The sequence below is a fragment of the Sander vitreus genome, chromosome 20 (genome assembly GCF_031162955.1).
Source record: "Sander vitreus isolate 19-12246 chromosome 20, sanVit1, whole genome shotgun sequence".
In the NCBI taxonomy this organism is placed as follows: domain Eukaryota; kingdom Metazoa; phylum Chordata; class Actinopteri; order Perciformes; family Percidae; genus Sander; species Sander vitreus.
The window spans coordinates 10,878,418-10,901,355 of record NC_135874.1 but is presented as its reverse complement, the minus strand read 5'-3'; the positions used below and the strand labels follow the sequence as shown (position 1 = coordinate 10,901,355).

The window sequence follows — 22,938 nt, the reverse complement described above, 5'->3', positions numbered from 1 at the left end:
CGTGTCTGTTATTATGAGTGCCATGTGCGTAAGGGAAAGATTCTTTTCCCATGGTTCCTTAAGTGTGAGAAGAAAGTAGAGCTCTCAGGACATGAAGCAAAAACTCTAGCTAGTTATTTATAACCTGTCTGGAGACGGCCCACCAAGCGTAGACACATATCTGGCACTGTCAACAAGGGAAGAGCTAGAATAAGATACGCTGAGAGGCATACAACAAGGAGGGAGGATTAAAAGGTGAAGGGGTCAGAGAGGGATGGAAAATGAAGGATGATGAGGAGGTAGAGTATAAAGAACACCTGCACTGTAGCCAATTTAGATAAGACTTGATGAGATAAGGCAACATGCAACCATTGCAAAAAATGACACTTGGGAACTTGCTTAGTGTCACCATACCCTCATAAAATTAACTAAAGTACTTTCCAAATGACACTATAAACAGCATGGATGGAATAAAATGAAAAAAGCAGAAATGCCTCTAGAAGTCAGTGACTCATTTTGTTGTACTATGTCCTTTCCCTGAATATATTTGACATTTGAAAACCCCACAGCACCATATGATACACCAGTCAGAGAACAGAGGACCACAAAGTAGTGATTGCAAAATAAAGCCTCCACAACATCACAATTAATCAGTCAAGCATCATTATTACTCTGCCAAACTGCTGTCTGTACCTGCATGTCAACAGACCAGCCTTTCTAAGACACAACCCAATTGCTGGGCTCACAACCACAGCACATATTTGGACGGATGAGTCTAAGCACCAAGGGGCGATGTAAGGTACATCTCCATCTCATCCTAAAGCTTTTAGAGCTTTGATCAATACAAGTCTGCTGTCATCTGCTTTTTACTGTAGTTGTGTGTGTTAATGTGCTAATCCACAGGCTGCTGCTCTTCCATAGGCTGTTGTTGATATAAATAGACAGCTTATGGCCCCGTCACTCTAATCCTTATTGCATATAGAGACCATGGTGGAAAAAGGCAGGAAAGAGAGAGGAGATAGGACCAAGACATAGACGGAGATAAACACAGAAATCAAGATGCAAAACTGGAGTTACTGTGCTGTTACAGGTGTGAGGCCGATCCATGTTGTCAACGTGAAGAGGTAGTGAAGTGAAAGAGAAGAAGACTCAAGTTAAATCATCCATGCCCCCTCTTTGAACTACCACAAAAGCACAAGAGGTCATTAGAGGCAAGAATGTTTTTCTTCTTCCAATAAAGCCTCGTTGAAGTGATATCAATAGACTCCTTTGAAAATAAACCACAGCACAGTGTACAATGCCCGAAAAAAAAGTCACACTGTACCTCCCACGTGGATTTATGTAAGTGGAATGGCATGTGGATCATGAATTATTGTTGTTGGTCTCTACATTTATCTGTTGCATTTGACTTGGCTTACCTCCCATGTCGTTTTTTTCAGCAAACATAGCTAAAGTGTACAAGTTTTATGTTTTTTCATGGATTAAAACAACTGTGATTCTAACCAGAGGGCTTAGATATTTGGAATTCTCAAAAGGAATATGATTAAGAGTACCTAATCAAATTGCTTTTGCTAAATTATCGTGCACAAGCGTCATTAATCATCTGGACGTGCTTCTCTTTTGAAGGTGAGCTGGCACTAAACTGAAAAAATGAGAGCTTGTTTCAAAGCAAAGTTTTTCCGTTCCCCCTCTGAAGTGATGCGTTGACCCTTGAGAAGTTTATACTGACAAAGCTATACAGTTCACTCAGTCTCTCAGATAGAGTGCATGCCATAGGGAACAGGTCATGGAAAAGTCTTGAGTTTGACTAAGTGCACTCTCTCTTTTACCCTGTCTGTCAGTCTACCTCACACACACACACACACACACACACACACACACACACACACACACACACACACACACGTTTACACACAAGAGAATACATGCATGCTTGGATACGCTCAGACACATTGACTAATCTACGTACACACACATCACTGAATGCTGAGGTAATTTGTAACAGTAGAACACCTCATAACTGCGGGTAAAAGAAACAAATGACACATGCTAGGATTTATACTACTTTAAAAGGCTATGTTGGGGACTCAGTCAAGAAGTATATCGCCAATACCATGCTTGAGATTTGAATGAGTTCTGACATATTATTAACATGGGGATCTTGAGGATGAATACTGCAACATGAGCAAAACCTCTTGAGGATTAGTGAGGACAAAAGTAGTTACAGAAATGGGCATACCTTTCCAGTGGCAGTTAATTTCAGCGAAAACATAATTTAAAGACATTTATGTCATTGCAAAGGTTGAACTTCCAGAAATGAAGTAGGTTATATTTAGGTAGAGTCTGTCGAAACAATGTGAAGCCTACTGGATATTTACTCTTGAAACAATTTAACCAAAGAGCATGAACGATGAACTTCTTTTCAGTGTGTTGTGGACTTGTCATGTTCATTGTTAACCTGTATTAATGATTAAAGGTGCAATATGTAATATTAAATTATTAATGCAGTCCAAATTCAAAATACTGGAGAGAGTCATCTCCCCCGGCCCCTCCTCCCAAGACTCGAAATTCGCTAAAAGACTGCGACCTCTCTGTTGTCTGTACCCAGGTCACAGTCACCGTTTGTCGGCTACGCCCGCTGAACAGAAGCAGGGGAAGAATTTCGGCAGGGGGGTGGTTTTCGGTTCTACTACTTTCCAGACCCTGTTATATATAAAAAATTTAATAAACATATAGCCTTTCTTCCATAAATATTATAACTTTGTCTAAGTTTATGTGTAGATGAATAAAACTGTTGTTGCATAAGCTACAAAATAAGTTACTAAAAGCAGCTTCTATACACTGTACATTACACATTGTTTGCATGTCAGTTTGTAACAAAGTGGGAATCATCTTACTTACTGAGGAAGTCAAACTTGCGGTTTCCTGCCATATGTCTGTCATGGTGGTTGTAACGTTAACCAGTCGTAGCCTGCTTGCCCCGGTCATCCGGTAACTTTAACAGTTAGCGTGTGTTAGCATGGCGGCATTAGCCAGCACCAGTCAGGATCACTTCAATGGCAGTGTCTCAATTTTTTGCGAGTAACTAACTTGAGTACTCTATATAACATTAATTTAATGCAAATACACTAATGTTAAAATGACTGAAAATGCCCATCCCTACTATTAGCCGTGATAAATGAGTGTAAGGCTCAATGCTTACCTGTTCAGGAGGAAATTAGCCAATTCGGCGTCCTATGAGATACTTGTCTTGTACTCGAGTATTGCCTTTATGCTGCTTTATTCTTCTACTCTGCTATTTTGAATGGAATTATTGTATTTTTTTACTCCACTACAAATAATTGATAGCTACACCTACTTTGCAGATTACTGTATGATCAGTTTTAAAAGTATGATGCAAAATGACACCTTTACGTTGTAAAGATCTGAATACTTCACCACAGTAACTTGTGCATGCATGGAGTCTTTTTCCTCATTGTCTACCACTCTCCCTTTGCACCTCCTACAAAGACTTTATGAGTGGAGGTAGTTTGACTGCTGCTTAAAATATAACAAACACTTCAACCATAGTCACTATCAACATGTGAAATCTACATAGCATTCACTTTTGCTCCACATGTTGTTTCTGCACCTCACAAGTGGAATGTAACTTGCACAAACAGCACCCCCTGTTGATGTCTGGGTGTAAGGACAGGTGAGAGGTAACAAGTTGAGAGGTCGCGTTAGCAAAACGGTTGAAACGGTAAGGCGGCTCTACTTTTGCTGTAGTCATAGTAAGTAAAGGCACTCAAAGAAAGCTTGTCGTGGGCTATTATCTCGCGAAAAACGAGCGTCAGCTTTAAGGAATAGTAACGCAATTGTTGCTAAGCTTTGCTAGTTAGCTAACGTTAGCAAGCTGCTACTGGCTTGCTTAGCTACTTGCTATGTCGCAACCAAGTGCTTGGACTTATTGGAGCTAACATAACTAGCTCACCTAACTGAAACTAACTTTGATTCGGGAGGAGAAACACGGAAGGTGGGTATGTTGTCATCCGACAGTATGTAATATCTATCGACACAGTAGTTAGTGCATTATCCAGCCCTGTTAAGATTAGCAGGATAACGTCGGCTAGCATGAGCTATCTTCTGTTTTATGTTGGATTTGGGTTGCTAAATTGCATGTTCTTCGTGTCAACCTGATTGTGAGCCTGGTCGTTAGCTTTCTCTTATTTTCCCAAATAGCCTAGCTATACGTTAACGTTATGGGCAGCACAATCTACGGTAGAGTTGTAACTTATCAATGAAGTGGCCAATGAAGAGCACAAACTGTCCTAACGTAAACTATCATAACATCAACCAGTCCATTATTACTTCACATTTCATCTCACCATTTTTAATCTAAGGGTTGTCACTTATTTGCATGTAAGGCTAGGGTTAAGTCATTATTTGCGAAACAACGTGCTAACCAAATGGATGATCATTTACAGACAGAAAATGGAAAATCTCGTTTAGGGCCTGATTGTGTAACCACTTAGCTTAACGTTAAAGTTAAACGTTGGCTAACCTGTTTGGTCTTTCTGGTTAAAGTCCTTGCTCTTTATTTGCCCCACCCTGATTATGGAAAATGTGTGCACGTTAGATAATTAGCGACTTATTGGTCTTGATTAGACTGCATTGACGAGGCAACGTTTAGTCCGTGTTTCCTAATGTAGGTTGATTTAATATCAGCAAATACTCAGCGTTATTGAATTACTCAATATGGTATAGGAAGGTCCACGATGCAGCCACTGACATGCACCTTGCTCCCAAACTCATTACTCATTCAGACTTTTTGTGCAGCTGATAATAAACCCCAACCAGTTCAGACATCTACTCAGAGAAACTGTAAGAAATGAGTCTTAATATATCAAAACGTCTTCCTGATTTGATGCAAAGTCTTGTTTACACAGGGATTGTTGTCATTTGTTTCCCCACCTGTGTGCAATTAGTATGTATACACAACACATATTACCCCCATTACCTGCCTGTGGGGCTGCTTGAAAGTGGTTAGACACTAAAGGACATTTTTCAAGGAAAAGTTACTCAAGAAAACCCTTGTCCAATTTGATGACATCATCAATTACTCTGTGTTAAGTCCTCTATATTTTATCCAGTTATTCACAGACTTTTCTAGCTCACTATGACCTCCACCTCCAGTTAGTGCTCGGCGATAATTTGATATGATCATTTATCGTCTTTCAATGGAATCAATATTGTGAAGAAAAAAAAAAATCATATTGAAATTATGTGCTACACAATTACGTTGTCTCAATTGACAATAACAAGCACATTAAAAACTTCTCAGAAACGTATCTGTAATACCTGAAGGAGTATCATTTGAAAATTTAAGTTTTGGTTTAATAATCAAACTTTACATTACCCCACAGATCAACGCAATTACCATCAACTGGATTACATAACCCATGATTTCACATACATTAGCAGATATCGTGATGTATTAGAAGAAGGAAGTCAAATATTGTCAAAACAATATAAAAATGTCTAGTGTTTAAATACTTTTATGCCTCCGCATGTGGTATAGGCATACAACCGCATGGTGGTAATTCTAGAACTGCGTTACGGCAATATTTACGTAATTTGAACGACGCTTTACGTTCGGATCCTTGCACCATTTCCTTTTGCTCAGTACTTTTCATTTGTCAAGTATTTAATTCACACAAGAGTATAAAAACAGGCTATACCATTTGCTTATTTCATATATACTATTTATTTATTGAATTACCAGATACCATGCATATTTATACCGGAATCCAGATATGAAATGACCTATGTCGGGGTAGAAGATTTTGACCATATCGCCCAGCCCTATCTCCAGTTGAAAAAGCTGTCCCAGTGTTATTGTGTTTTATTCCTCCTCTCAATACTGCTTAATTTCCCCCTCATACAGTAAAAGACCCTGGTTTATTGTGTCAATATTGAGGGGTGCAGACTGAGTAAGGTTGTTAAAGTTGCAATATGTAATACTGAGAGTTAATGTTTAAAATAGTTACTGCAGTACAAATTCTAAATACTGGAGAGTCGTCTCCCTCGCCCCCTCCTCCCCAGACTCAAAGTTCACGGAGGTTGCCAGGCTGAGACCGCAGCATCCACAACAATGTTGCTAGACGCTTGTCTCACATAGCCAGACATTACTTAACAGCACAGTGGAGTAGCTAACGTTAGATGCTGGCTGCTATATTGACATATTGTCATAAAAGCCCGTGCTCACGTGGAGCTCTGTCCCCAACTGACAGACACAGACTTTTTGGGCTTAGAATTACGGTTGGAACCGCTAAAAACGCAACAACCTCGCCGTCCTCTCCACTCAACTGAACACACTTTATTGGCTTAGAATTACGGAAACAATCGCTAAACACACTGCAAACTCACGGTTAGGGTTGGGCATCGTTTTGATTTTAACGATTCTGATGCCAGTTGCGATTCTTCCTTTCGATTCCAGTTCTTATCGATTATCGATTCCGATTCTTGGAGGGGTGGAGTTGAAACGGGTCACATGCTTATTTCACAAATAAGAGGAAAGTTTTATTTTGATTCAATGGTGGGTTGCAGTTTTACCGAGCTTTTTCAACGTAAAATAAAGCCACACTAGAGCGCCGCTTACTGTGCTCCAAGGCTGCAACACAACAAGCGCCTGGCCGCTTCGGAAACCAAAACTGGCGCGTGTTAAATTTTGAACCCGTGATCAGATTTGAAACCAAATCCTCCGAACAATTCTAAACGATTCCAATAAAGAAACGATTCCACTGGAATCGTAATTGTTGAAACGATTCCAAGTAGGAATCGGTTCTCGATGCCCAACCCTACTCACAGTCATATTTTCCCGATTTACAGCCCCCCCACTCTTGGCTTAAAATAACTCACTGTTGTCGGCTACGGCCGCTGAACAAAATGCCTGGAAGAGCTCAGTTATAAAACTGACAAATCATATTTAGTTTCTTTTTTGAGTTGATATTAATGTAACCGTGTTAAATTGGCATATGATATCGTCTCGTATCCATCACAGGTTCCTGAATTGAATCAAAATTGTACTGTGGCAGACTTAAGATATCAGCAAATATCCTATCGATGTCCAAAGAATCGATATATCGTATCGTGATAGAACTTGAGATTTACATCCCTATTGCTCAGTTCTGGAGTGTTTTTTTTTCTCTCTGTGTCTTCTAGGTTGTAAAAATAGACCTGCACTTAAATCTATTTGCAATTAATTTTACAGCATTATCTATTTCATTCTTCCGCTCTCTCTTTTCCTCTCTGTCTGTCTCTTAAAAAACACACACACACACACACACACACACACACACATGCACACCACTTAAGCTCATTGTTTAGCCTAGACATGCTTGACCTCTTCACTCTGCTCTTCTCTGTTGGGATGTCTGGCCTTGGCTTAAAGTAAGGAATGCAAAATGATTGCCAGAGAATTTAGACTTGGACTATGAGGAGTAGGCCTATGCTTTGCATTGCGTGTGGTGGTGTGTTGGGGAAGTGCTTTCGGAAACATTACTATCTTGAAAAAATAAATGATGAACCAACCCAAATGGATGGCACTAAATCAAACCACAAGTGCTACTTGCTTTGGAGCATGGAAACAAAAGTGTTTCTGTGGATGCCTTATTAAAATATTGTTATGTCCCAGATGTCCGTGCCAAGCGGATGAAAACATGTTTATTTAACATCTAAATGTCCATAATTCCATTCACTTCTCACACCGCAGGCTCCAGGTGTGCCATGCATTTTTGCTATATGTATAAACAGGCTGGTCTGCTTGTTCCAGGAGTCACCCAAGGGTGTGCTTTTTGGGTGTGTGGCGGCACAGCCTAATTGTGCTGAGCAAGCGTGTTTTCTCACCTCTCGTGTCTCACATTTTCCGTTGTTAAAGCCAGTAACCCTTAAACCCTTACTGCCAGCATAATCATGCACACAAACACACTCGCGTCTTTTAAATGCACCTTCAGCCACTTTGGTCGCTGCTGTGAGACTTGCTGCGTCATGGTGCGGCAGAGGGTGTCAACGAGGGCAAGATGATGGGAGTGTTGGGGGCAGGTAGTCTGAACTAAAGGCTTGTGCAATCATAACAGTAATTGAGGTGGAAAGTGTGAACCACAGTTATAAGAGAGGAAAACACCTGCTGGATGAAATGTCTCCCTGTAGCATCAGCTCAGACTCCCTGCATCAGCAGGGCCAGGACCTAACCAAATCAAGAATCGCTGCGTTTCCCCTTTAACCTTTATCTCAGCGGGCTTTAATTGACTTGCTCTTAATCCTAGTTAATCGTATTGTTTGTTGTTTAGGTTGTTTTATTAAAGATTTTTTTTGTGAACATGCATGCCATTTGTCGGCAATGTTCTGCTTCTTTTATAGTCACACAAGCTCACACAAGATCCAGATACAACTTGCATGAATAGACACTTAGCCTACTTACTGTTTTTGGTTTATTTACGTAGCCCTTCGTTATATCTATCTATCTATAAATCGAGGAACCTCTGTGCGTTTGTGTGTCCCCACACGTGCAGTACAGCAGCTGCAGCGGGGGATAGCTTCATCTCTAGGACGGCTGATTGCCTTCCCCCGGCTCCGTGTTTACAGCTTGCTACAAAGGGAGCCTACGAGCCTGTGTACAGCAGCGGGGGCAGGTTAAAAAAAACGGCTAGCAACAAATCTAGCGACTTTCTGTAGAAGAGAGATGCCAGAATTGTCCAGAGAGAGCGAGGTCGCAACACCTCTTTCTGTCACTGACGCCTACAGGCGCGTCATGTAGTGGGCTAGCGCCTTGCATGGCAGCTTTGCCACCATCGGCGGATGTGAATTGGTGAATAATTTACCATCGCAATTCTGCAATACTCTCTTGAGCCGCCACAGTCACCTCTCTCTGTCACTTCTGTTCAGTGAGCAGCAGCGAGGCTTTGCTTGGGCGTGTCATGTAGTGGCCATGTCGTGTAGTACTGCAGATAGGGTCGGTGCACTGTGCAGGAGGAAAAGTAAGATAGACATTCTATTGCTTCTAACTTTCTCTCTATGGGATCCATTTTACAAGTAAATACAGCCGAACTCACAGCACAGCTGTTGTCTGTAACGTGTGTTTGGTGATTATGTCAGATGATGTCGCGGTTTTAAAATCATGATTTCAGCAGTGCAAAGGAAAAAAAAAAAGTTCCTGCCGTCGGCCCGTTCCGAACAGGCACACGCTCCAAGCGGGCACCTGCACTAGTCTAATCAAAAAAGGGTCATTCATATTTAGAGCTTGCGAAATGTTCAGCTGAAGAATCATCTTGTGCATATTGGAAATGTTTTTGTTCACACAGATTTAATTTGCATGTGTAAAAAAAAGTGTAATCACAATATGTAGAGGAATACATTTAACAGTGAGGTTTCACAAAGTGTGAGCAACAGACACAAATGTCTGTGTGTTAATGCCTGAAGTTACAAGCATAGATTTTGACTGTTTTTACGCCTGAGCTGACTAGCCAATCAGCACTTTGCCCACCATCCAATCAGAGTAGAAGTCAGACTGTCCAGTCGGGGGGCAAAAGGTTCTGTTCTGTTTACTTCGTCCATCTGGAGCATGTTGGAGTCAACATGGGGGAGTTGACTCTTCTGGGAAACAGGTGGGTTAATTACACGTTAACACGGAACATGCCAGTAACATATCAAGACAGCTGCGCATGCATCCAGGGTTTACTTACTTGCGTATTTATTAGTTTATGTGGTCGTTGCTAATGTCTTAGCAGCTTCACTCTGTTGGCTAATGTTTATTATTGTTGTGCTGTTGAAACGAGTCATGTTAAAACTAATCTTTAACAGGTGCTTCCTGACATACTGCCGCAGGCCCTTGGGGTGGATAATGTTAACGGTTAGCAATATAGCTACAGTCTATTGTTTTGTGTGTGGCTGCAATCGCCAGACTCTGAGAAGTGTGTGCCAGAGCTGTTACTTTTGTTCTAGCAAAAAGTAGCATCTCAGGGGTGAGATACATTAGAATTATTGCTAAAATACCGTAGGTCCACTCACCAATTAAATTTCTTTATTTCTATCGTCATAGTAACTGGCTGATGGAAATCATACTCCATGTCTTTGGGTCTAGATTTGTGGTGATGTGTGTCCATGTCATGACACTCCATCCGGACACTTCCAGAGGTAAAGCTTTCTGTTTGCTGAGATGTCTTTATCACTTTAACGTTGCACACCTATTATGTTGGTTCATGTATGTGCAGCAGCACAACATGCAAAAGGGCTGGGTGAAGGTAAAAATATAGATCAGTGAGTGTGGCGATTTATTAAATACTCTCAGCCAGTCACATTACTGGTCTCAAAGCTCTGAAACAGCTGTGCCAATCACAGTTAAACGTGATAAAGACATTGCAGCAAACGGAAAGCTTTACCTCCGGAAGTGTCTGGATGGTTCAGAGTCATGACATGGACCCACATCACAAATCTGCACCCAAAGACAGATTGAGTATGGTTTTTCATCAGGCAGTTATTATAATAAGGGAGTTGTGTGTACGTCAGAAATTTTTTCGACGTGAAAAAGTTCACAGAAGGATAATTTTGCATCCAGCTCGATAAATTTGTTGAAGAAACTGCAACCACAGCCCAAAAATGAGTGAGAAAGGTGGAAAGACGCTGCGAAGCAACGCTGACAAAAACACGGAAACAAATGAGAACTGGTTCATCACACGAGCTATGAAAATAAAGTGAGCGCGTCGCAGGGATGAATGCTAATGCTTGATAAAAAAGATTAGAAGTCTACACGTATCCCTGGAAAAGAACATTAAGTAGAAATTGAGAAAAAGGCAGAAGAAGTGCAGAACAGCTTAGGCATGGAAATTGGAATCATGACAGCTCGCATGGAACAGATGCAGCAAAATATATCAAGAAAACAGCTGCAACCGATTTCAATCCAGAAACCGAAATAATGGTTTTTGGCCTGTCCTTTTGAGGAAGGGGAACAGGTGGAGCAGACAGTGTCCAGGCTCTTGTTGGAGGGGCTGCGGTGTGATTCCATACCCAGCTTAGTGGCAGTGGAGAGGCTGAAGCCTAGAAGTCACAGGCCGGGAGCGGTCAGGATCCAGCTGGCTTCAGTCCGAGACAAAGTTGCGCTGTTGAGAAGGAAAGCGAAGCCAAGGGTTGATTATCAATACAACAAGGTGTATATTTGATACGATTGTTTGTGCCCTTTACTCGATTATACTGTGGGGGTTAGAGGCCTTAGATATGTGTGAATTAGTGCAAAACAGTGCCATAATATATTTTCTGGCTATAGTGGGATATATGGGATGGGAATCATGTGAGGCTCGTTGGAAGATATGTATAACTCAGTTATGGAATTGTTTACTCGATATGGATGCAAATAGGTTGACGAGGCAAATATTTCTCTGGGACAAACAAATTCTTGGTTCTTGGTCTAAAGATATATGCAAATTGTTTTGTAACTATGGGCTTGGTGAGTCCTTTTTTAATAATGAAAAGCTGAATATTGGTCTGTTTAAAGAATCTTTGTTTGCTAAAGAGAGCAGTGGACTGACTAGATAGATATATATATAAGCAAAAATTGCGTATTTTTATGTATTTATATGTATTTTATTTGATTTAAAACCTGAATATGGCAGGGAGAATTATGTTATAATTAGAATTATGTTGTAATGTATATAATTTGTCTAAAAGGCCAAGATCTCTGTGTGCTCAGTTGAGATCTGGTATTTTACCTTTGACTGTGGAAACTGGACGATATGTTGTGTGTTGTTTAAATGATATAGAAAATGTTTTTTCTATTTTGTTTTCTACTGTCCTTTTTCTTGTGAACAGCATGATACCTTGTTTAGTAAGATAAAAACAGATATTGATTTAGTAAATATGGATGATGCTCAAAGACTGGGATGGCTGTTGACATGTGAAACATCAATTAGCGAGATATCTTGAGAAAGCCTGGGAGAAGAGAAATAAAGCTCTTTATCGAGATGATTTGTAGGTATTTGTTTGTATGTACCGTTTTAGTCTTTTTTTTTTTCTTTTTTTTTTCATATTTCTTTTGAAAAAAAGAAAACGTTTGGCATGACACAGAAAAATGCTCGCATAGTTTGGTAATTAATGTTAAACAATAGCGCAAGGATAAAACATGAGATGCAGGGTGGGAAATTAGCACCAGCCACCAGCCAATGGCGGGTACTTTTTCAAAGTGGCGGGTGACTTTGCCTTGTATAGCAACCACAGTGGCGGGTGGATTGTAAAACATTCCTTGTAACGGATTGGACAGCTTTTGTCAAAGAATCCTGTTGCTAAGAAATAATGCACAATGCTTATAGGAGTGGCGTTACGTTACTGCTAATGAATGCCCAACATTTCCAGATTTTGCTGCTTCATAATAAAAACATTCAAATACCAAAATAACGGAGGACTTTTATTGAGAAGAACTTATAGGAAATGAAACCGTTCACAGCCGGGGCTTTGACCACGCATATTTCCGTCAACTCCAGACTTTTGTCAAGTAGTTTTCAGCGCTAGTCCGTGACACCATGTAGCTGAGCTGAGGCACAGACCAAACAAAGATTATCGGTTAAAAACATGTGGCGACATATCCCCGGTGTTAAGAGGCCCGCCGCGGAGTCAGCATTAGCTATGAATGTACAAACTGTTGAGGGCGAAGGAAAGAAAAAGAGAAGGTAGCCTACTAAGTGGCGCATTGACAAAACGTACAGCGAAAGACCATGCACAACATTTCAGACCGTCCTGCCAACCTGTATTAAACATCAATGTACGCTGTAATGATTTTTCAGTCGCTGAAAGCTGCTGCTGTTTTAATCCTGTCGGCTCTCTGCTGCTCAGTTCCACACACACCCACACCCACACGCACACAAACACACACACAGTGGATGCAGGAAAAAACGGAGATGAGACGTACACGATGACCTAAATTGAGGACAGCTACGCTCGTTATTGTAGTGCAATGATAAGTTAAAGTCCAATAAGTAGGCTACTTTATCAAACCATATGAATGTGTGTCGCAGGCCAGGATAGGAAATGAACTAACAATGTAAAGATCAACAAGCCACTGACAGAAATGTTCAAATTTGATTCATTCAATAAATTATTATTTTTTGTCTTAAATCCACCTGCCATTTTCATATTCTACCAACATTTGCAGCATCCTGAGCCTTTTTGGAAAGGTTACTAGGAAAACTCAGCCCAGAGTAGTTTTATTCTACCCAAAATAAGTTTCCTTCTTATTTTTAAAGAACTATACAAAAAAGCAACTTTCACTGTTTCTCGCAACTTCATTGCAACAAAAATACAAAAGACATCGCAACCTTTTATCGCAATTTTTCAAAATCGGGCATTTTGGGCCGCAACAATCTCCAAAAAAGGCCACGAAATCCTGGAGGGACTGATTAATGCTATGTTACTGATAGATGGGTCAATATGTTTTTTGTTCATTAAACATGTAGGCCTACAATTACTGTAGAATATGACCAAACTGACCAAATACAATTTTACCATGGTCTCGCAGGATTCTTTTCACATCACTTTTTATTTGCCTATATTAATAAAATATGTATTAATAATTAAAAAAATGTATGTATTGAAGCAATTCAAAATATGCTAGTGCACTTTCTTTTATAAATTTGAATTTTGGAAAAAGTGGCTGGTAAAAAATATAAGTGGCTGGTAAAATTTTTGGCCACTGTGGCTGGTGGGCAAAAAAGTTAATTTCCCACCCTGATGAGATGCCCAGAGGATTCGGCTCCAGCTCCTCCATGTTGACAACAGTTTGCTCTAGATAGACGGCGTAAACAGAAAAGAACCTTTTGCCCCCTGATTGGACAGTTTGACTTCTCTTCTGATTGGATGGTCAGTGGGCAACGTGCTGATTGGCTAGTCAGCTTGGTCATAAAAACAGGGACAAAATACGTGCTTGTAACTTTAGGGTCGCACACGTAGATAGGACATTTGTGTGTCTGTCGCTCACAATCTCATATCCCTCCACAAATTATAAAAACACATGCACAACATAATTCTACAGCTACAACACCTTTTTACACATGCACAAAATAATTCCACAGCTGACCCCTGTTTGATTCCATATCAAACATAAAGGTGTCTCAGCATGTAGCAAGTGCAGCATATAAAAACATTTGACATTAAGTGACAATTTTGACTTGGTTGCTCTTGAGAGAGCGTTATTCATCCACTAGCCCCAGATCTTAACCTTTTGGTTTGACTACGTGGAAATAAATTGGTCTTTTGGGGCACTTAAGGTCGACTTTACTAAGTGTATATCTGGAATTTTTTATTTTTAAAGGCCCTGCACACTGACATATGTGTTTCAAATTATTATAGTAACTTAGACCTCTTCTCGGGTTTGGTGGGGCCACACTAGGAATTACATAAGATAACCAAAGTCCATGTACTAATAAGGTACATCGAAACAGGTCCACCAAAATGAACAGGAGAGAGAGGAAGATTCCAGTCAAGCACACAGCCCTCAGCCCCCACTGTCTAATCAGGCAAAATAATTGGAAACACCTGTGTGCATACATATGTAGGGACGTGTCACATTACCATTGGAAGCTGAAGTGGTCACAACTGATGTCATTGAATTGACAAGGGATCCACATTGGCATAACCAGATGCTCCCCTTTACACTTATCTGATATGTCATGGACAATTGAAGGTCCTGTTACTTGGGTTTTGGATTTCAGAAGGATTACAGGCTCCGTTCCTTTCCCTCAAGGATCTAATGACCATGGTATTTCTGCTGTGTTGCAGCTATCATTACGAACATGCTTAACCATGCTGATTCCGTCTACTTTAAATCCATTCCAATTTCCATTTACGTTCATCTAGAGCAGTGGTTCCCAACCTGGGGTCCGGGGACCCCTCAGGGGGGCGGCAAAGATCACAGGGGGTGTGCAAGTCTTTATCTGGTTTGAGGTTGAGGTAAAAAAAAAAAAAAATATTTGCACATGTTAAACAAATTATGATAATACACTAGAATATATAATGTATACAAAAGTCTGAATAAAAACTATATATTTTTGTTCTCGCTTAAAATTGTAGGCAGGCTACTTAGTAGGCCAAACCTCCGGGACCTCTTAACCTGTGACCCTTGCTGTCATCAGGTCAGCTGCTAGCTGCTATCATCCTCATTTGTCCTGCCGCCACGGCATCACTATTTTATGAATGAAACATGGCGGAGAAACGTAAAAGTGCTGATAACTCCTCTGTATCAAAAAAGAAAGTAAGGCTCTATCTCGAGAGTTACCTCAACTTCGGTTTCGGAGGGGGGGCTCAGCTTTTCTTAGACATAAGTAGGGGGGGCGCCAAGGAAAAAAGGTTGGGAACCACTGGTCTAGAGCACTGGTGTCTATGCAGTTTGTATTTATGTGTTTTTATTTCAAACCAGTTGCTTCATTTGCTATTTTCAAAATTGCCGAGTAGGTTCTACACCGGTGTGAATGCTAAATTGGTTTACAGGCTTGTGGATTTGAAATTTTTTTTTAGAGATGTTCCATTTTTTTATATTTTATTTATATATATATATATGCGCGCCATGTAACTTTCTTTTATTATCTAATTTGACAGTCATAACGGATAAAGAACATAAATAAACTAAGTTCAATTTTAGTCGGGGCCAAATTATGTGGTATGGAATCGGTGCAATGACTCACATACTCGCCGATACATTAAGGGATAGCTGCCACGGTGTAAGAAAAAAGTCAAGTGCAACGGTATGGCAAAATCTCCTGATTTACATTTACTGTACAGTATATCGTCTCATGATATTGTCACATCGCCTCCATGTTAGCTTCATTTTTAAAACAGCAATGCAGCCATTGTTAAAATTTCCACTTACACTTTCAAGTTATTGACAAGATTTTACAGCTTCAGTGGATATATCCGGGATATTTTACCACCAATCTTTTATGTTGTGAACGTCCAAAAATGTTGCTTAAAGTTTATGCACCTTTACAGACTGTGAATAATTATTTATAGCCACAACCACACTTGATTTATTGACCATACACCCACAATTTGTTACCCACAGTTAGAAAGGTTCCTCTATTTACATTCCACACTAGGAATGTCTGCCCTGGACATTCCACTGTTTGTGGGGAAATGTCTCAGGAGAACAACAGAACAGCAGTCCTTGCTGTTGATGAGAGTGTCGATAATCCCAGTTGTTTCATGTTACAGAGTTGCTCCACTTCAGCTAGCCTACTTTCCATAGTGGAAATCCAAGTCAGGAATTAATTCCATAAATGTTTTTTATTTTATTATTATTTTTATTCTTAACACAACAACGTCAGCTCATGCTTTGACTGCTCAAGACCATCTTATTTACATAGCGTGGACTTCTAATCAGGTTAATCTTGTCTCCTTCATCTCTCCACAGATGGCTTTGTCGGTGCGGGGCCTGTACTTTGTGGTGACCCTTTTTTTGGGTAGTTTTTTTGGAAGTGTCTTCATGTTGGGTCCTTTTTTGCCCCTCATGCTGCTGTCTCCTGCTTGGTACCGCTGGATCACTGATCGCATCGTCGCTACCTGGCTCACCTTGCCTGTGGTGTGTACTCCAGCTTAACCTTTACTTAGCCTACTAATGTGGGTGCCAGATGGCCTTAAGTTACCTGGGTTTGACACGGTCACGATAGTCTTTGTCATCTCAGCCTTATTTATGCCTCCCTGTGTAATCTCAGATTTTATTTTATTTATAAGTATTTCTCATTTATTTAGATTGCCCTTGAGAACAATTATGCAAATGTTGTTTACAGTGGCCTCAGGAATTGAAGGCATTATTTATTTATTTTCTTCTCACTCTCTCTTAAATGTATCTTACCACCTTCCCTCTTACCAGTCCCTCCTCTCTCCCTCTACATCCTTTTTCAATAATCATTCTTGTTTCCCCTTGATAATCTACCTCTCCATTTTGCTCTCTCTTACTGCCCTTTCCATTCCTCCCTCTCTTGTACTACTTCTTCATCATCCTCCCTCTGCCCCGGCATCTCTTCCCTCTGTAGTCATTGCTGGAGCTGGTATTTGGGGTGAAGGTGGTGATAACGGGTGATGGCTTCATTCCGGGGGAGCGAAGTGTGATCATTATGAATCACCGTACCCGCCTGGACTGGATGTTTCTTTGGTGTTGTCTGCTCAGGTACAGCTACCTTCGTCTGGAGAAGATCTGCCTCAAGGCTGCCTTGAAGGCTGTGCCTGGCTTTGGTGGGTATACAGTGGGGGCTTTGTCTTTTCCTGCACATTACATTACATGTCATTTAGCTGACGCTTTTATCCAAAGCGACTTACAATTGCTATATATGTCAGAGGTCGCATGCCTCTGGAGCAACTAGGGGTTAAGTATCTTGGTCAGGGACACATTGGTTGATGTATCGCAGTGGGAATCGAACCCACGTCTCCCACACCAAAGGCCCGTGTCATATCCACTGCGCCATCACCACATTGCACGCACGCACACACACACACACAGACAGACACACAGACTTGCACACCTCTGCATACCATAATATATGCTTTGCAAAGCATTTCTTCAAAAACATCATTACATCATTGCAGAAACAGCTGAATCTAAATTTAAAAGAGGAACAGTATAATGCACATTCTGAGCAGTAGAATCACAGAGCATAGGTACTCTGATGGAAAAGGCCAATGTCAGATGCTTTTCCTGGAAAACATAAGCTCTGCCTGCTTTGAAAAGTCTTACCGAATCAGTTTAGCGTAAGAATGAATCAATTGCACACGTAAAGACTTTTATGTATTTTCCAGGCTGGGCAATGCAGGTGGCCTGCTTCGTCTTTATTCAGCGCCGTTGGGAAGACGACAAGAAGCACATGGGGAACATGCTGGACTACTTCTGTGACATCAGAGAGCCACTGCAACTGCTGCTGTTCCCAGAGGGCACAGACCTCACTGGTAAGAATGAAACAATGCAACTCTCCATCCATTCTTTGGGACAATTTGCCCACATTTCAGTTGTTATTCTCACGTTTGCACTGACACTGTTATGTAAACCCAATTTCCAACTGAAAAGGCATAGCAAAATTGATGGACACACACACCCTACACAGTCATTTCTCCAAGAATGCTCTGATCTTGTTTCAATCCAAGCATCAGCGACACCAGTGTCTAAAGCCCTTTCAGACCACAAATAAGCCAATCAAAAGTCCTGAGTAGCTTTACTGGGTTTTACATATCATGATGTCATGAGGGGTCCAGTGAAGTTACATCGTAATTGGCCAGCAGATTAAGGGCTTTAAAGATTGTTTTTACGTTTGGTGGTGTTAGCGCCTGTGCATTTTGTGTGTCTGCATGCGCACACGTTTGCATTTAAGCCTCTTACACCTCAAGGCTTAATTTGACGCAAACAAGCATGTACTGACGCCTTATGCGGAAGTCGTCCTGTTCCTTACTCTTGGCATACATACAGACCTCCATCTACAGGATCAGGTCCAGAGTGCACTTAAGCCCCTCTAAACATTTCCATGACCACTTTTAAAGCTTGTAGAGCTTGTGTGAATATAATGAAAGATTGTAGACAGAATGACAAGTCACAGCTTTGCCCCCCGAGAGAGCAGAGGCCTGATCAACGGAGTTCTGTCTGTAGTCTTTTTGTCCTACAAGTTGGCCTGAAGGAGCTACTTGTTACATAATATGACTAATGAGTCTTGATATAGTTTACATTTCCTGGTTAATAAACAATCATCTTTCCTGTGTTGATGTCCCCCTGTGGTTTTTACAAATGTGTAAGCGTTTGTCACTGGTGGATGTATTTCATGGATGTGCTCATATCCCATAACTAACATGATTGTTTAACTGCTATTATTATAATGGCATACTGTTATTTTTTGCTATTGTATCTCTTATCTACCAAGTTCTATTTTTTTAATAAGGATACATTATATGGAATAATTAGTCTTTCGCAGTTCATGCACATTTAGTGATATTTTAGATTATAAATTAGACTATAGGCTACTCAGTATAAGCAGCTGTAAAGTACAAAGTCAGAATGAATCCAAATAGACAACTAATACTGCTGGCTTGTTAAGAGTCATTAAAATGAACTTGAATTAGCTTAGATTGGATGTAATTATAATGTATGTAATAATTGTACTGTTATTAGAAAAATAGAATAACATGATCAGTCTAATGCACATAAAACAATTTGTGTCTCTCCTTACCTGTGTCACAAACCGGGCTGCACGGCCATGACAAAAGATGCAAATATATTTATATACACATAGTTGATTGCTCCCCCAGTCAGAATAGTTTCCACATACAACATATGTGACATAATTTACAATATATAATATATATGTATTATGGTGAATGCAGTTGCCAGAGGTTTATTGTGTATCCGTGTCTCTTGCAGAAAATACAAGAGCAAAGAGTGATGCGTTTGCTGCCCAAAACAACCTGCCGAAATTCGAGTATGTGCTGCATCCCCGCAGCACTGGATTCACCTTCATTGTGGACAGACTACGAAAAGGTTCAACTGTTTCTGAAATCATGAAATGTCTACAATAAACATGACAATGATCGGCTCATTATAAAAAACATTATTGTAAGTTGGCAGTCAAACGGCAGCATTTCTGCTGATGGGCATTATTTGGTCACAGTCATGATATTAATGTTTTATCAGCAAAACCAAGGGGACATGACATGCTTTTGTGATGATTTTAGTAACATCAGTGTAGGAGAGATATCATGCCTGTTATTCGTCAGTCTCAGACCTACGCTTCATCCTACTGCCAGCCATTACAACACCCCTGAGATTCTCATGTTTCCCTATGAGCTCATTCTGGCAGTCCTCCAGAGTTCTTAAATACCACCTCTGGCCCTGCCGTCTCATCCCCCACCTGCCCTGGATGCTGAGCATGGCACTAACTCTCCAAGCAGGTGTTGTGAATCACTGTGATGTCAACGGACTTAGCCAATTCTCCTCTCCCTCTCTCTGCACTGCTGACTGACATGCTGTGCATGTTGTCCTCTCAGCTCTATTTTTACCTTGGTAGAGCTGAGCTGTACAGGAGCAGGCGCTGGCAGGTGTCACCCTGTCCACCTGATATTTCATTCAGCTCTATGTATGTGTGTGTTGTAAGGCCACTGCAGATCAATGACGATGGTATAGAGCTCATGGTACTTTTGAAGGCAAAGAGAGGATGAAGCTCTAAGCCCCTGGAAAATTAGAGATACATGAGTAATGGAGCTAAGAGCTGGGATTATAAATGGTGCATAAAACAGTTCCAAGAACAAGTGTGGATGTGGTAAAGGAATAAGTCTCCTTGCGGTGTCATGTCTTAAACTGCGTAGTTTACAGTAAGCTGTGACTGCAAATTTAGTATTTTACACAGCTTTTTATATTTTGCACTAGTTCAATGTCTTGTTTTGGTTATTAGACTATTATAGCAGCAAGTGATGTTCCTGTGATCATTTAAAACTGTGTCCCTTTTCCTAGGAGACAACCTGGATGCCGTCCATGATATTACTGTGGCATACCCCAAGAACATTCCTCAGACGGAACGCCACCTCATCATGGGGTTTTTCCCCCGCGAAATCCACTTCCATGTCCGCCGCTACCCAGTGGCTTCCCTGCCCGACTCTTCCTCTGACCTGGAGTCTTGGTGTCGAGAGCGCTGGGCTGAGAAGGAGATCCGTCTGCGGGACTTCTACTCAGGCCAGCCCCGGGCCTTTGATAGGGACGGTGTTGCGCGTGTGCCACCTTGTAAGACGGAGCTGCGAGTGACTCTGATCAAAGCTGCATCACTGCTGTACTGGAGCAGCTTCATTGCTCTGTGCTTTACTGGCCTGTGGCTGTGGGCTCCATTCAGGCTCTACTGCCTGGTCATGGTTGGAGTGTATATGGCCCAGCAGAAGCTGATTGGCGGGCTGGAGCTGCTGGAGTTGGCCTGCCATCGATACTGGAAGTCCATGGCTGCCGACGCGGGTGAGAAGAGTAAGGGGCTGGATGGAAAGCTGCTGTGAGGATGGCTGACGGGGTTGGCTGGACAATGATATGTTTCCACCTTTGCTCAGCAAGGACACTGTGGACTCAGTTGTCTTGGCCTGTTCAGTCCAGAGGGCAAGAGGATCCTTTTGAGGGACCCAATGCTCCATGCCTTAGAAAGGAACGGGAGTAATGAGTTCACTTCCTGACGGTATGCATGGTCTCAGTGGAGAGAGAGCTTACCTTTCTTTTGAAGCAGAAAAAGAGGAATGTTATTTAGAGGTATCTCTGTTGGATTCAAGGAATGTATCACACATAATGTGTCACTTTCCCTTTGTATTCCTCTCCTTGTATGACCTCTGTTATTTAGCTTGCTGTCGGTGCATTTTATCAGTTTATGTTGTCGGTGTTTATTGTAGTTGTTCAGAACCTCAGTGTGGACATGTCATGATGAAACAATGCTGTTAGTATTTGTTATACTGTTGCCATGTATTTGTAACTGATGTTATTGTATGCTCTGTGGCCCTTGGTTTTATATTATTGTCATGAAATATGGAGCAGAGCCATAGTACAGACCACCTGTATGACTTGACTCTAACCAATATTCAAATCAGCACTGTAGTTAGCTGGATTAGACTGATGGGACTAGTTAAATGAATCAGTTTTGATTAGTAGTCACTAGCAATGGAATAACTAAGGAATGTACAGGTATATATGTGTACCATTGTTTACCTTTATTGGGTATAATTACCTTTTTATACAAATTGGGGAATGAGGTTTTCCCAGGAAGTCCTCAGAGATAACGTCTGTGATGATGTTTATTACTGTATAGGTCAGGAAACATAGACTATGTTATTTTGCTTGTTTGCTCTCAAGTAGCTTTTGCACATAAAAGCCAAAGGTGAGAAACGCAGGTGTGATTTTAAAAAGTAACCAAACAGAATGTAGTCTGACTTTGTTAGGAAAGGGTAGCCTCATCCGACACTGGTAAGGTTACCCAAAGCTACGCTGAGGTAAGACTTGCATTCATCAATTTATCAGGATCAAAGATCTGACTGAGATCCTATGTCTGTAGAAGCAGATGAGCTTTGTGCCCTTTCTGGGAATGAAGGGGATGCCTTGTAGAGGCAGGATGTGGGTGGTGGTGCTGAGGTGGAAGAATGTCCTGTTGGGACAACATTACCCCTCAATGTGCAGGGTGGCATAGAGGACCAGACTTGGAGTGGAAAACTGGCCATGAACTCAACCTAATCCAAAAAAACCTTGTAATGCCCACCTCTGCCTGTGTCCCTCTCTAGAGGACTGGCATTGATGCGCCTGCTAAACTCAATTAGCAAATGACAGCTGAGAAAGCTACTCCCAATAGTGCCAAAAAAGGACAGAAATTGAAGTGGCGATTTGAGGGCGCGTCAACCACACTTTTAGCCACCGATCTCTCCTTGCCACTCAATGCCATTTCAAACTATGTTAATTCTGTGAGTCAGGAAACATTTCTGTCTTAGATAGTCTATAGCACTTTCTGTAACACTGTAATGTGGGATCTAGATGACCACTTTATTTTGTGAGACAAATGTCTATGACTGATCGTTTTTTGTTTATATGAATCTGAAGCCCCTGTAGTTTCAGTGTAAAGAGGCTGTTTCCAGTCACTGTGATCCAGCTGTTTTAACAATTTTATCATCAGCAGCATGTAGTAGTTTACCAAACATGGTACTATATCTGTTCCTTCAACCCTGAACCAGCCAGAATCTCCATGTATTACTCTTTCACCTGTGCTGTTTTCTGTTGCTCATGCTACAATCACTTGCTGATGCTGGACCTCTTCAAAGTCACTGTCCTCAGGTAAATAAGAGTCTCTTACAGGAGGAAATGTACATCTAAATAAATATACTATATCAACTCATTCACGTTTCCAGTCATTGTTCTTTCGAGTTTCATGGCCAACCTAGGAAATGTTGGCCACTGTATTCTAT

The 22,938-nt window shown here is 41.1% G+C and overlaps 1 protein-coding gene across 3 annotated transcripts; it reads left to right on the top strand.

Annotated features, from left to right (window-relative positions):
• Positions 1-3,630: 3,630 nt before the first annotated feature.
• On the top strand, positions 3,631-22,868 carry lclat1 (lysocardiolipin acyltransferase 1). 3 transcript variants are annotated; one of them, XM_078277267.1, is made up of 6 exons: positions 3,631-3,721; positions 16,406-16,573; positions 17,028-17,226; positions 17,788-17,934; positions 19,391-19,507; positions 20,477-22,868. In XM_078277267.1, exons 2-6 carry the CDS (start codon positions 16,406-16,408, stop codon positions 21,001-21,003), a joined length of 1,158 nt encoding a protein of 385 aa, XP_078133393.1. In that variant the 5' UTR covers positions 3,631-3,721; the 3' UTR covers positions 21,004-22,868. The 3 variants fall into 3 exon arrangements, with proteins under 3 accessions (XP_078133393.1, XP_078133392.1, XP_078133394.1); XM_078277266.1 differs by having other exon boundaries at positions 3,652-3,994; XM_078277268.1 differs by lacking the exons at positions 3,631-3,721; positions 17,028-17,226 and having other exon boundaries at positions 16,485-16,573.
• Positions 22,869-22,938: the final 70 nt, after the last annotated feature.